At 42.2% G+C, this 15952-nt stretch overlaps 1 protein-coding gene across 3 annotated transcripts in view; it reads left to right on the forward strand.

Annotated features, from left to right (window-relative positions):
- Positions 1–15952, forward strand: part of PPARGC1A (PPARG coactivator 1 alpha) — a 379831-nt gene that overhangs the window by 303820 nt on the left and 60059 nt on the right. For 2 of the 3 annotated variants that reach the window (XM_026120506.2, XM_026120507.2), the window contains exon 2: positions 12631–12810. In XM_026120506.2, coding sequence (XP_025976291.2) covers positions 12631–12810 — 180 coding nt within the window. Of the gene's footprint in view, positions 1–7346; positions 7536–12630; positions 12811–15952 lie in introns of those variants that run through there. The other variant, XM_026120509.2, reaches the window with a different exon arrangement.

A 15952-nucleotide genomic window follows, 5' to 3' on the forward strand; every position in this document is an offset into this window, starting at 1 on the left:
CAAAATGGTGATAGCTGGTGCAGTCTCAGTGCTTTATCCCTGTCCCATTTGCAGGGGAAAGCTGGTGAAGCCTGAGCAGCATCAAAGCAAAAAAGGAGGAAAGATGTGGAGGAGTTTCTGCTTTGAACTGTCTTAGTCCCATCTTCAGTGACAAGGCCTGGTCCAAAGCCCACCTAAATCCATTTAAAAATTCCTGTTCCCTTTAGAAGGATTTGGGGCAGTGACTCATTCCAGCCACATTAACCTCCCTCTTTTGCTGAGTTTTTTTTTTACAGAGATCAGGCAAAAATTTGGGGGTTAAAAAAAAAAAAAAAGAAAAAAAGCAAGTAATTTGGACCAGACCTTTCTATGGCTAACATTTCCCCCATTCTGTCTCTGTACTGGTTTTGTTTGGCCCCGGGTCAAAGGTGGAAGTACTGACAAATTGCTGGTCCAAAGCATCACTTGGGAAGGGTCAGCCTCCAAAGGTTGCAGCTGAATTTGGGACAGCTCGTGACCCCAAGCTAAATGTTCATCTTCCTTCATTTCTGTTATTTGAACTGGGGATGGAGGGAGGGTGACATCTCTTGCCATTTGTGCAACTTTTTTAGATTAATATTGCAGATCCAAGAAAAATGAATAATTGGACTTTTGAGCACAGAGTGGAACCACAAAACCTATAGGGATTCCTCTAGCACTAGTCACTAGTTTGCATATTGCAAGTTAACTGCACTTCATGAGGAGTTCTGGCTAAAAATAACTCCTGGGCTTGATTTTGGCTGGCAGGAACTACTAGTTAAGAGGTCATGTGAAGCTGATCTTTCAGGAGCCTGGTCTGTGTGAGACTGCACTGGCCATTGCAGCGAGGTGACCCTTGGCTTATCCTTGACCGTCTTGGGGAAGTGGGGTGTCATGTCTGAGATAGGAAACGTTTTCTGGACTGCAGGACTCTGCGAGGCCACACAGCATGCTAGCTGCTGAGCGGACGGAGCACCGGTACCTTTCCTACCACCTTCTCCAAAGGAGCTTGCCTTCTTCAGCAGCCAGGCATAGCCATATAAAGGGTTATTTGGTACTTAAGCAGGTTTAAAAAAAAAATCTCCAGTTCTTTTGTGTGATATCTTCATTTGATATTGTGTGCTTCAAATTGCAGCAGAGTGTTTCTGTGGCCTGTGTTACTAGAATCAGATCAGATGACTCCAATTCAGAATTATTTCCACATTATACTTTGTTTTAATACAAAAAAATGCCAGAAGCGAGGCCCAAGAAAAAAGGCTGACTCAGTTCCACAGAGCTGTGTCTGAAGAAAGTCTTATTTGAAGATGAGAGATGTGTTGGTAAGGCTGTCTGTCATTTCTAGTTTATTAAAAAAAATTGCTAGGAGGCACTAAAGCTGTCCACTGCCTTTCCCTCTGTTCCTTCACTCAAAGGTGCTTCATTCACATCGACTTTACCATAGCAGTTTTGTGTAAAACAAGATTTGATTTTAGAGTATTTAAAGGTTAGTGTTCTTTCCAATACTGTGCTGCAGACTTGTGAGCACTCCACTGCAATCGCTTTCCCAGCCATTTTCAAGAACAGATAGAGTATGTTGGGGAAGTATGGGAATTTTTCCTCCCCTCAGCTACAGTACTGCCTGAAGTGGGGCTAGCAGGCGAACGTGCTGTGCTACCCTAGGGCAGTTAGGACCCCACAGCTTCCCATCAGGCTGGGAGATCTCAGTTCAATGGCTAAATGTGACAAACCAAGCCCAAAACTGAGTTTAATTGACGGTCAGATAGCAGTCTCAGCGAGTGACTCTCCATGGAAGGGCTCATCTGTAAAAACTGAGATAAATTTAGGGGTTGTTACAAAGAAGCTTTCCTGGATATAGGCTTTATACCGTTGGATAGACATTGAAGGAGTCACAGTCCCTGTCCAAAAAGTTCATAAACTAATGTAAATTTCTCAGGAGTACTTTAGATAGTATCTTTGGAACAGGCTTGGCTCCCAGCAAATTGCTTAAGGGTTGCATCAAGGAATCTTTTATGCACTCTGAGATACCAAATCCACGTTGATTGCTCCTGGGATTATCCTGGTCAGATCCCTCTCAGAAAAAGTCAGTACGAACTAGGTTGGTGTTAATGATAAACAAGTGGGGAGACAAGAGCTCCAGTGAAATACTGTGGGCACCCCAGGGAAGTGGTGCAAGGTGGATGGCAATTGGGGTGTCGCGAAGAATCCAGGTGGGCTTTCCCAGGGCCCTACAGAGCTACAAACAGAAGTTGTGTCCCCGAAGCTTTCCCAAATTCTGCCTTTTGCAGTGAGGGCTGGACGAGACAATTGCTTGTCTGCGGGCAGACGTTCCCGCGTGCCACTGGCGGGCTGGGGAATGGCCATGGAAAGGTACTGCCTCTAAGCGCGGGGGCATCCCCCTCCAGCCGCAGAAAACCAGTGCAAGCTGAGAACTTGCCAGAAGCCTGTGCCCTGGGTCTGCTCTGCTCAACATCAGACACGAGCAGGATTTGTACTCTTCCCAGGGACTTAAAAGCACTGAAGGAGAAGGGGGGGGGGGGGGGGGAAAGAACTTTATGATTCCTGTTGTTCCAAGGAAATATCAGTGGTGAGGTGAGTGAAGGAGAGACGATCAAAATCTGCGACAGACTGTGATTTTGATGTGGTTGTGCATGAATAGAAGGCTCTGCCAATGTGCAAAACAGGAATCTGTCTCCTTTGCTTGCCCAGGTGTCTGTGCTCAAGCAGCCACCAGCGCTTCCCTCGGAAACTGATGTGTTTGCATGGCTCAGTTTCTCAAACATATAGGGGCAATAAATTTAAATGTAGATTCTCCTTTACAGATTAGTCTCTCTGTGAAACAGTAACACCAGAGTGAAAGACATTGTTCACGCTGCTTTTAACAGGCTTGACAAGCTGGATTTTTCTGCAAATCATAGAAAATGTGGGTCCTGGAGAACATGTACTCCAAATGTTGGGGGAAACAAGTGATAAATGGATTTTTATGTAGTCAGCTGGAGCGGCTTTGCTTTTCTTGTGTTAGTAATGAGTAACTCAAATATGTTTGTGAAGAGGGAGATGTTCAGAGGTATGAGAAGATTTAGGAAGATTACTTTCAGCGGGCACCCATATTCTTACTTTACCTAGGCAATCCTGGGAGGTCTTCCGGCAACCACTGAGTTACAAATAGTATGTGTGCAACCCTGGTTAACACTGATAATCAGCTAATCTTCACTTAATAGTGAATATTCAGCCAGGGCCATTCACGTGTGAAGAAGCAAATAATTTCCAGGGGCATTCAGGGGTGTTTATTTGAGCCCACAGTATGTGGAGGCAGATGTGGAAAAACTCTCCCTGAGGTCAGTAACGTAGGAAAGACTTAGTGCTGGGAGAAAGCTCTTTTGGACTGTCTAGTACACAGCTGCTCAGACAGCAAACTGTGGCCCAGAGCTGAGCCACGAATAAATTTGGCCCAGACCTGAGTGAGTCTTTCAGAGAGCTGGTGCAGAGGACCATCATGATTTGTCTGTGCAAAAAAAATCTCAGTTTGTAACTGCCCTAGCAGAATTGGAGAGGACATACTGTTTTTTTCCATTGTAAAATCATTTTACCAATGAACCATGAACTTGGTTAACCCTCTTAAAATACCCCAGCAGTTCAAGGAGTTTGGCTCTCTGGCTTATGCTATTGAGTGCATATTCTGGTTAGGATGAACTGGGTAAATAAGGAAAAGAAGCTGAGAACATAGAAAAACAAACAAACAAAAATAGGATAGAAGCAGAACAGAGAGAATGGAGTGGAAAACAAATACAAAAGAACTGTGGAAAAAATAAGAATAAAGATGAACAGAAGGAAGATTTCTAATAAAAAATAGCAGAGTATATATACTTTATATAGAACGCCATTCTAACATACCTTTGGAGTGCAGTTTTGCCTTTTATATACACTGTTGGCTTATCTTCTGCTATAAGGCTGTTCACTCTTGGAGACTCAAGTGGAAGGGGTTTAACTGATGTGAAAACTGGTGTGTAAACTTCAGTTTGCTGGGCCTTCAACACTGTTCTTTTATTCAATTCTAATCATCCTTACTCCACTGGAAAAGTAGCTAAATTTGCTGAACATTAGCAACTACTGTAGTTCAGAAGCTGGCACAGACATTCTTTCTTTGGGGTCTCAGAATCAGGGGGCTCCAAAATCAATAGCTTCTTTGGGAAATTTGAGATACAGGGAATAAAAACCTGACCATGAAAATGTGAGTGAGAGAGCAGGAGAAAGAGATAGAATGAATGATGAATTCAGAAAAAAGTCAAGGACAGAGGGAGTGAAGACTTTGGTCTTTGAGTTCTGCTCGTTGCTGTTGTTACTGCAGACAGCCATACCTTCTAATCCTGTTAAAAGATGTATCAGGATTTGGGAATTTGTACCCAAATGCTGTTGGAAGGCTTGCCAGAACTTTCCTGAATTATGGTCTTTGAAGAGGAAAAGGCAAAATTTGGAAATTGCTGAGAGTAGATACAGAATAACCTAAAAACAGAGAAAGCCTAATGATCAGGGATGTGGTCTGATGAAAGACATTTCAGCAGACCAAGACTGGGTCAAACGGACCTGCAGACTTTACCAACTGAGAGAGGTTTTTCTTCATATGCGTTTATTATGGAACAAAATAACATGTGCCTACTGAGATATTGCTCTGGAAAAGATGTCTGTGCAATTTTTTCATGTTGTCAAAACACAAGAGAAGAGTACTGCTGAAGCTACCAGGAAATTTTTGGAAGACACGGTTTCGCTGGGGGACAGTAGTGTGGATATTGGCTGTATTCTCAGACGCTTCGTTGATGTGCGCTGAGGCTGCCTGGCTTCCAAGCTGTAACACCACTGCAGCTGCCTTCCTCTCTTCTCTCCTATTACATGCACTACTCTCAGAAAAACACATTTAAAACATTTGAAAAGGATCGTGATGAGTAAATTTATACCTGACTTGAGTTGGACCATGCCATTAAAACGGTTCTTCCTAAGAGATGGGCAACCCTTGTTTGAGCCTTGCTTGCCATCCCTTCTGAGTACTGCTGGAAGTGCCAGCCAGCTTCAAGCCGCACTGTGGACAGGCCTGTAAGAAGGCGCTGGAGGAATCTCAGTTATTATTAGATCTCACTTGCACTGTCTGCAATGTATTAAGAAAGTGCTCCAAACTCTAAGGCTCATATGAAAGCACCACTAAGGTTACAGTTTATACTTATCAGTTAACTTGCTAATTTGAAGGAAAAGCGGTGAAGTGGAAATGTAGAAAATAGAAACAACACCAGCAGGTCAAAATATCCCAAACAGCGATATAAAATGTTCCAGTGTAAATACATTTCTATAAAAGGTGTGAATGAAACTTCAGGGGAAAAAAAAAAAGATGATGGATTCGGTACAGTCAATGAACACAGTTATAAGTAGGTATTGAAGGAGGATATTCCACCAACCATGGATCCACAGATAATAATTAATAAGAAGCGACTCCACTGGAGGCAGGCAGGTGCCCAGCTTTATTTCACAGCTGACTGTGCGGGGGCCAGAGGTGCTGACCTTTGCCCCACATCTTAATAATTTACTGCAGTTTTATCATTAAATCAGCATATAATTGGGAAGGAAATTAGGTTTTTTTTGCATCGTGTGAGCAAAGTAATACCGTTAATTTAATTATTTGTAGGAAAGGCTTTCTGTAGTCATTCGGTATTTTGCCGTGTTTTTTTTTAATTAAGTAAAGTAAAAACAATGCCATTTTTGTCATCTGTGCTTGCTGAAAATATGACAGTGTGATGTGATTTGCAAGTTAAGCACAAGCAGGGAAAACTGTACATTTTATCAGAACTGGCAATAATAAATTACAAAGGAACACAAATAAGTGAAGACTATATCTGAGACTTACTGCAGTTTCTGAAGTTTTTAATATCTGGGGGGAGAAAGGCTATTTCAAGAGCTGTACTTCTTTTTATTTATTTTTTCTCTCAGCAATATCGCATAATTGTACCCATTTAGCCTTTAGAATATTCAGGTTTGCAAATAACAACGGAAATGAATATTTCATGACGGGCAGAATGACCAATTACAGTTTCGCGACAGCGCCCGGTAGCCCGTCAGCGGGACTGATCCAGTGCTTACATTCTGCGAGACTTTTGAACCTAGCTAATTAAAAAAATACAACTTAAGAAAACACACAGGCAGGTGGGAATAGTTAAAGAAGACCTGTTTTGCTCCCCTCCCCGCCCTGTTGTGGGAGGTGGTTTGCCGCTCTGCTTGGTACCTGGAGTTAGTTCTGCATTCAGTGCGTGGTGCCGTCATAAACCAGTTGCACCTGCAGCCGCCCCTATTGTCTCCGCGAGAGAGCTGTAAAAGGCTTAAAGGAAGAAACACTCCTGTTAATAGTGTGTCTGTGCTGCCACATGACCAGAGCTTTTTTTGTTTTTGGTGGGAAAATGTCCAGTGCGGGTCAGAGGGGCTGGTGCAGGGTGCTTGCACAGAAATGTACCCGAAGGCAGCACGGAGGCGATAGTACTTATAGGAAAATGCAGAAAGGCATCCGAACTGTTATGGGCAGGACTGTGGCAGTTGTATGTAATAACACTGGTTTCTAGGGTGAGTACACTGAGCCACAGAAATGATTAAACAGCAGCTAAGAAACACTGTAATTTAGCTGGAAACAGGATCAGGCTGCTTCTTTGTAGCAGGTGAGGTACCTATATGAAGTTTTCTTATCTATACTTTCTCCATTACTGGGAAATGCACTTTTTTTTTTTTTTTTTTTTGACGATGCATTTGCTTGCGGAAAAACTAGCTCTAGTTGCAGTCAGCACTCAGAAATTATTAGCCTGACGTACGTAAAAATACTTTGCAAGGTGTAAAATCTGTTAGCGAAAAAATTATTATAATGCGTTGCAACTTTTCCAGGACCCTGCAAGAGGCTTTGAGAGGGAAGCGGTGCCGGGAGCTGCTGCTGGCTCCGGGGCTGCCTGGAGAGGTTAGAATGGGTCTATTCAGAGCCCACATGCTCCAGTGCTGCTTGGAGTTACTTCACTTTTTTCTTTATAATAAATACAGCTTTGTCTGCTGTTTGTTTTTTTTTGGGGGGGGGGGAAGAAAAAAGGAAGAAAGAAATTAAAAAAAGGCTGTGAAGGATCAGAGTTATTGTATGGCAGGGGCACAATTTAGGGGGTGTGGCACGGAAATCTGATTTTAATCACAGCGTGGTGCTGAAGCCTCAAAGGTCTGAGTGGTTTTTGAAAAGATTTACTTCACGTAAGCCTAGGTCTGCCTCTGAGTGACGTCACTAGTTTTAGCAGCAGCACAAGAAGGCTGGATGAGTGACAGCCCAGCCTACTTTTTAATAGCTTTGTCATGTGACTGGGAACAGTAGTAAGACAGGTGCCTTCAGTTCACTCTCAGTGAGGGGCTCGTTGCCTGCATGCGTGTGTGCTCCCTGCCCGGCTCTGGATTGTAGTTTGCGAGCTTCACCGCTGGCGTTCGGGAGCTGGATGGCGTGGGACATGTGCAACCAGGACTCTGTCTGGAGTGACATAGAGGTGAGCCGGGTGCCGCGAGCGGCGTGGGCAGTGTCTGGCGCGCAGGCGTGCTGCAGGTCGCTGGTGGCTTTTTGTTTGGTTGGGGTTTTTTTTCTTTCTCTTTTGCAAGAAAAATGCTGAGATGTACTAGGTGGAATACTTTGCAAACAAGTCTGAATCTTATCTTAACTCCAGTAAGTTTGCTATTTTAAGGTTACTCTGTGATGCCTTGAGCAAATCAAAGCTTAGCTCCTGTCATCAGTATCTTCTGCAGTTGGAAACTATTTTCATGTGCCTCTGGCTCGCTTTCCCGTCATATGCAATATTTATGCTCTAAGATATTGATATGAATCAGTGTCTGAAGTCTTTCCAGTGGCGTTTAGTGGCCTGATTGGAAAAATGCCATGTTTATTTTAAAATAAGAATAACATTTCTTTTTCCCCAAAAAAGAAGTTAAAATTAACTAATGATTTCATATTGTAATTGCTTGTTTCACTGTGCTCTGTTGGAGGCTTTTTCCTTGTTTATCAGCTGCAGGATTCAAACACACACACGCAAAAATGAATGCCCCGTTGTTTTGTTTTAGATGCTTTTAAAAGAGATTTCTGGAAATAGATGTTTCCTTGCTTCTTGTTGTACTGGAAAAATTACCCAGCAGTTAATGTCCCGTGGGGCAGGGTTCTCAGTGAATCCAAGTAGTCCAACAAATGGTTAAATCCTACTGTACGACAGAGACAACAGGATGAACCATGAGAACGGAGTTTATGCAGGACTGTGTGAACTGCTGCTGCCGCCGCCGCCACTGCTGCTTGTGTAAAAATAGACGGCAATACATCAAATCCACAGCTTCTGCTGGCTACAATTCATAAAGGGAAAAAGCAAGCAGTTCCCTGGTAATCTCTGGAGCATAACGTGAGGGCTGAGGATTTCTGCATGTTTGCATTCGGCAAAACGGAGCATTACCTGAAAGTTCTGGCAACTTGTGAAGCGAGGCAAACTTTGCTCGGAGCCTGCCGAGAGGAACCGCAATCTGGACCTGCTCCTGGGCGCTCACCCTCTGCCTCCAGTTTGGAAGAAGTGCTTAAAATGCTCCCCTTAGGCGGCAGGGGTGGGGGGAGAAACGCTACATGTGATGCTTTTTAAATAAGATGTTCGTGCCATGAGATACCCATCTAACGCAGAACTGTCAGTGTTCTCGGGTATATTGTTCTCTCTGGTGGAGCATGCATGAGGATTCTTATGTCTTTTTGTCATGTTTTAAATATTTGCAGCCTGCCATTGTATCCACCAATTTCTGTTTGCATATTGTAATTGCTCTTATCTTGTTTTGATTTCTTGGTAAAGTGGAATAGATATGGATAATTCATATGTCCTGTAGCTATTATGAGTCAAGGCTGTAAGTGGATGACTTTCTGGCTCCAAAGTCCTAATTGTTTCTGAGTAGCTGGAGTATCCTGTGGGTTGTTGTCTGGCTTGTAGCATGGGTCTCAGCTGCTGTAGCTTCATTTTTCCATCATGTATTATTCCTGATGCTGCTAGGAGCTGATTGAGGAACCAGCTTATATGGAAATATTGAAGATTTATTTTAATCACTAGAGTTCCTGCAGTAATTTCAAGCTAGTAACAGAATAGATAATTTACGTCGATGACTTTTTCATAGTGCGGAGGAAAAAAAAGGTTTGATCTTAATATTAATTGTGTGGTGGATGGATTAACTGTTGGTAGGATTTTACCAACTGGCTCCTGCATTGCACTTCCTGTAGCAACGTAGTGGTGTCTGCGTGCTGTTTTGGCTCTGGGGATCACCTTTACTGATCTAAAATATTACAGGCGGCAGGTACTGTAGGCAGCTTTCATTTTTTGAATCATTAATGTTTGCTGTCAACTTAAAATGTATTATATTCTCTCTCACATAATGACAGGATGGCGTGTTGCTTAATAAAGGCCTGCATCACTGTAGCTGATCAGCATCCCCAGTGTTTCACAGTTTAATGAAGGTGATGTACAGTAAGGTTGCGAAGACTGATAGAGAGAATCCACATGACATACATTCTGTCAAGTCTGTCATTCTTTCCCGGGTTCATCCCCTTGGCTGTTTGAAAAACTTGTTAAAAATAAAACGAAGATTATTTTTTCATTAATATAATTAATATGGCACAAGTCCAGTCTTTCTTTTTTTTTTTTTTTTAATTTACCTTCAAAGGCACAAAAATGTCCAAAAGGTTAATGGAGAATTATACTTAATTATAATGATTCATTATCATCAGTGCAGTTAAGCTAATTTATTGTTTGTGCCTGAACTAAGGGTGGGGGGGGGGGAAGTCTGTTGGAGTGAAATAATGCACAATAATTAGCCTTTTGTGTTTAGTGACTGCTTTATCCTCCTAAATGTTACTATAAAATTAAGGCTGTAGTTATGGAATAACTATGATATCAAATAATGGTGGGATGACAGTAAAATGCATTATAGCAATGCAGGTGCACCTGTTACAGATGTATAGGCAAACAGTAAATAGCAGCATGTCAGATGAGGACAGTTTTAGGACCTGGAGTGTTAAACCTGGCATCGTCAAAGGCCAAATATAAATTAATAACAGGAACACTTGCTACTAATGTGTCTTAGATTAGAAGCATAATGCCATATTCAGAACATGTCAACATTGGCAAGAGCATATATACTTCATTTCAGCTATTACATTTTTAAGTGGCATTGCAGTCAGTATAGGCAAATAAAAGCTTAAATGATCAGGATTCTTTTTTTTTTAATACAATTGTTTATGTTGCTTCAAAAGCCCACTGTAGGATTTAAAAATGCATATTACCAAGAGTTAACACATTTAACTAGGAGGTTCACAGAGTGAAGCTATTTTTACAAACGAAAACAGTAACAGATCAGCAGGATACTTTAGAAGTCTATGGCATCAGTTATAAGCTACTGACCTCCCCAACACAAACCTGAGAATGATGCTGAGAATCTACCTTTTCAGTCAAAAACTAGATTATCCTTTAATGAGATCAGAGATTTTGTGCAAGCATCAAAAAAAGGTCATCTCTGCATTATAAGATTTCTGCTGGAAGGTTATGTCTAGCACTAAAGAAGAGGGAACTCTTTAATTTTTTTCTTTGTGTTTTTTCTGTGACTGAAGTAGTAATAAATTGTGTGCAGTGAAAATTACTTAAGTGAGATGTTTGACTTCTTAAAGTTCTGCAGCCCTCAAATAATAGAAATAAAAGCAACTGATATTTCAGAGCCTCATTTTGCAGCCTCTTAGTTCCCTTGCCCCTTGGCCTGTTACGTGATTATCTCGTAGTGTCCTGGTAGACATGGAAGTTGTCTGGTAAATTATAGCTCACACCACCTGCACTGAGTCTTTGTGCCAACAGATGAAATCTTTGCTCGCGACGGTGCTGCTGCATATAGCCCGTGCACTGCAGCTGTGCTGAGATTCCCAGCGACAAAAATCTCAATGAAATTCATCTTCAGCAGCTGTCTCTTACACCGCTGTAAAAGGCGGTCCTTTCAAGAGTGACATAACAAATATTGAGTAATTCTCATCAGTGGACACTATGTTATTGCCCTACAGACATATCTCTTTAGAAGGTGGCGCTTTCTGGATTGACTTCAGTCCAAATAGAAGTTGGGAAATCATTCAAACCACCCAATCAACTGACTGGAGTGGAGGAGTACCTGCTGCCTGAATGCGCTGTTGGCCATCCTTAACGCAAAGCTTGAAACGCTCCATGTTGAAGCCCTTACACTCAGTTGACTTTAAGGCTTTTAACCGTTCACTGCCTGGTGCCTTTGCAACTTTGAAGAGAGGAGGTGTTTTGCAGTAGACCAGTATCAACGTAGCTATTTGCAGATGAGCTCCAGGAGTGTGTTGTACAGTGCTGAAGCAGTAGCTTCATCGAGCAGCATTAGTGTATGGGACTCCATTATTTGCCAAGCTGTTACTATGTTTCCCATAATTAAGAATTGGCTTTGTTGGATACTCTAACATTTCAATTGCCCTGCTAAAGTGGATGTGTAGTATTTTTTTTTCTTGATTAGTAGACCAGTTAATACCCTATCCAGCTTCATACTAGCATATAAAAGGATATGCATTCTTTGCTTATTTGTATTTATCGCTACTCTGTTCATAAGTCACAGAGACAACAGCGTTTTGCACTGATGTGGATTAGACTTTGCTTACTACTTGGACATTAAATCAGCGTTTCACAGGCTCTCTACCTGAGGGCCACTGAATCAGCCATGGTATAGTACTAATTGGGCTGCCTGAACAAAAAAGTCCAGTTTGGTTCACTTGATGCAGCTGCAGTCTGGAGAAAATTAGGAAGCTGGCTGGAAGCTTTTGGGCTGGGACAATATACATACTTATTTTAAGCAGGTGAAAGGCTCCATAAGCTAAATATGTCTGTCACCCAAAGGTGAACATAGGAATATTTCAGAATACACTTCAATTAACAGGACACTGTTGTGCAGCTGGATAGCTGTGATCTGTGCATCATCTGGTGCATTGGGGAAATTGCACAGCAGCCTCTGCTGACCCATGCTTCAACATGCCCATGTGGGAGCCACCACCGTGGCCGACTTCAAGGATTACAGTGAGAATCTGTAGAGCTGAAAGCGTGAATATCTACAGCTTGAGTTCGCCCCCAGGGCTGAAGGCTGTAACAGTCTGTGCCTCTTTAACCTGAATGCACCAGGAAATGCATGAAAGACCTTGCCCAGAGGTATTCTTCTGTGACTTCTACCTGTACTGGCTCTCTCTGACACAAAAGAAGAGTAAGGCCATGCCTTGCCACTTGCTGTTGTTTTTGCTAAAGCTTTGAAGACTAGTGTTATCAACGAGTATAGGGAGAAGGAAAGTGGTTGATCCCTGTACAGAGATGTGGTAGAGAAGGCAGCGTATGCGCTCCTATTTCCCCCTCCCCTTTGCATACCTGTGTAGAGCTAGCAATGATCTAATATTTGGGAGAAGGTCCAGAAAAGAGTCAATTCTAGTGACCCTGTGCCAGAGCTTAATCGAGGCTTAATTCTTATCACGTGATATTAAGGTTAATAGACTCCTGGTAATTAATGAAACTGTTTCTGTGTTATTCTTGTTTCTTGCAGTGTGCTGCTCTGGTTGGTGAAGACCAGCCTCTTTGCCCAGATCTCCCAGAACTTGACCTCTCCGAACTAGACGTGAACGACTTGGATGCAGACAGCTTTCTGGGGGGACTCAAGTGGTACAGCGACCAATCAGAAATTATTTCCAACCAGTACAGCAATGAATCATCCAATATATTTGAGGTAAGGGAAGACGATGCAAGTACACGTTTCAGAATGCTTTGCTTTTTTGTTTGTTTGTTTTGTTGTTATTTTTTTCCTCTTTTAACCTGACGGATGATGCTTTTTTAAGAGCCAGCAAGCATCGTGATGTATGTTATGGCCTCTGACTGGCGCCTTTAGTCTTCATGATCAAAACCTGGCCAGTTACCTAGAGAGGGGGAGGAAAAGCCTTGAAAGAATTAAATGGAACTTTTGATTTTTTCAAGGGAAACAGCTGAAGAGTGCCTAGAGTACACCGCACTGTGGCGTAACAACAAGGAGGTGCACAGTTATCCGCTACAAAGCAAAACAAAAGTTGAAGCCTGTTTGTTGTCTTCCACTTGCATTCCACAGAAAGGAGCAGAGGGCAACACCGTAGCTAACTGATGGATGGCTGAAGCCTTTTTAATAAAGACCATAGCAGAAGGTCCCACTCAGAGCATTATTGTGCAAGGCACCTTGCACACAAATTGAAAGGTCCTCGTAGTTTAAGTACACGAGCAAAAATGGGTACACAGCGCAGAGAAGGCAGTGGTGGCTGTCAGTTGTGTTATAGCTCACAAGCTGGTTCATCATTTGGGATGGCTCACAGCTCTCCTGGCAGAGCGCAGGCTTAAAGTGAAAGCTGAAGGGTGGTAGGAGAGATTTAAATGTTTTCCTTAAAATACTGCCTTGAGGATCAGGGGGTACGAGAAGAGGGTTATGGTCTCTTTACCTCTGCCCCCAGTCTTCTTTCTTTCACTGTGTAAAACCTTCGTGATTCTCCACCTCGTAGTTATGGGCCAGCCATGCCCCTCTTGAACCCTAACCTCCTTCCCGCCTTGGTGATAGGAAATGCAGTACATCATCCGCTGACTGGGAAATTGGACAATAAATTGATTAGCTGGCAAGAAGACCTTGTGCAACAGCAAGCTATCCCTGCTGCCTCTCGTGTCGCAGCAGCTCCAGGAAGGACGGCTGGCCCACTTGCTCGGGGAAGCCCCAAATAAGCACTCTACACTTTAATAGCTGGAAAAGATTAACTGTAACAGTTTAGTAAAATGCTTTTGAAGGTAAAATATAGCTTACCTAAGATGTCCTGAATGAAATTCTCCTTTTGTGTATACATCTGTAAACCGATGGTGTTTTTCCTGGTGCAGATGAAGTTTCTCTGGATTTCTACAAGTGTAACTGAGAGCAGAAACTGGCCTTCTGAATTTGATCTTTCTATCATTTACACCCAAGTAATTTGGCATTAATTTTGTTCAAATCAAAATGAAGTTATCCCTGCTAAATCCTGCACTTAAATCCTCTTTTTTGTTAGTTTTATAACATTTTGTGTCACGTTTTAGGAAGTTTCAAAACTGAATCCTGCTCTTGAATTTCAGTTGTAGTAGGTAGCACAAGTTACAGCTTGTCTGTGTAGAATTTTTTTGATAGTCAATAACAAGGAGGCACAGGAGGGGGTAACGTATTTGCAGCTAAGATCAGAATTAGCACTGTGTGCGTGAGGGAGTGTTTTTGCTTTTGTCATAACCTAGGATATATAGTTTCCTAATCCACTGAAAGCCAAATGCAGAGACATTTTTCCTTTGGAAGAACCAGGAAAAGATTTAGACTTTTAAAATGCAAGGTCCTGATAAGTAATGTAATTAAGCATGTACCTGTCTTTAAGCACATAAATAGCTCCAGTAAAAACAGTGGAACTTGTCCACTGGCTTATTGCTTGTCCTGTGCTTTACTGCCTTCCTGCACTGGTGGCTAAAGCTGTCAAGTACAGAATTGTCTCGTGCAGGTAGTGACAATCCTCCTGTATTCCTTATGTAGGAACTGTCACTTCCTATATGAGACAATTCCAGTTCTGAAAATCAAAGCATTTTGCAAACAGTGAGACCACTGTACTTGTTTGTACTTACCCTCCTGAGACGTGGGGATGCGGCGGTGCTGGTCGTTACGTGTAGTCTCACAGGCCCTTTTGGGTGCGTCTGAAGAGGAGCCTCCCCAGTGTGAAGAAATAGGTGGTATGTAGCTGGAGGAATGCATCTAGGAGCAACTAATGTGTCAGAAATAATCCTCAGGAGATGAAATACACTCCATCTTTCCTGGTGGTCAAATTCTGCTGTCATCTATGCAAATGCTTGGATTTTGCAGAGTTCACTGACTTCAATTACAGGGTACAATGCTGTCTCTGACAGCATAGTTTGGCCCATACATACCTGTAGGGACAAATTGTTCTCTAATAGCATTTTGCAATGCTGGAGCAAGACTATTTTCAGTTTCTCAGTGTGTTATATTTAAATTTTTTTAGGTTGCTTGGCCCGGGAAGAAGGGGTATAAAACAGTTATTTTCTCTTGCCATGCATTAACCCTGTCCCCATTCTCCATTGTGCAGCTGGATGCATAGCACTATTTCTTGTCTCTGCCGCTCTGTAATGTGACGACTGGGGGTGCTCAAGAACAGAACAAGATGTGTTCTTTCTCCAGAGATTATCTCAGATGCTCTGAGAGGAACTATTTGTTTTAGCTAAGAGAATGGAAGTTTTATGCAGTTTGCCATTTGGTAATCTCTGGATTTTTCCATATTGATCAGGATTGGCTTTTCTTTTTAAAGAAAATATATAGATAGATCTATATATACACTTTTTTTCTCTCTTATATCATCCTGGGCATGATATGTTTTGTATAACTTTTATATAACTTCAGCTTCCAGCTGAGACCTAGTGATATGAAAAGCAGTGGAATGGCAAACAAAAGCTGGAAGAACAAGCAGTACAGTGTTAATTGCAAAACCTAACCTTGAATAAAGCACACTCACCTTTGCATTGTTAATGCTGCACATAGGTTGTTGTCTGTGTGAGGGGCCTATGTCCCAAAGGCACTTTATAAAGTTGCTGGATGTCTCAAGCAGATGAATTTTGAAAAAAGAAAAAGCTTTTATTTGAGAAAGTGAATTTTCAGGCTTTCTGCACTCACATTCCTGGAAGCTGCCTTGACCTGAGCATCCACAAGCTTAACTTCCTTTGTAAAAGTAGCATTGTAAAAAATCTCATGGATTAGACATTATGAATAGTTATGGTAGTGACTAGGAGCCAAATAAAATGAAGGTCCAGTTAATTAGGCTACTGGCTAAATAGCTACTATGCAA

This window comes from Dromaius novaehollandiae, chromosome 4, assembly GCF_036370855.1.
Source record: "Dromaius novaehollandiae isolate bDroNov1 chromosome 4, bDroNov1.hap1, whole genome shotgun sequence".
Lineage (NCBI taxonomy): Eukaryota > Metazoa > Chordata > Aves > Casuariiformes > Dromaiidae > Dromaius > Dromaius novaehollandiae.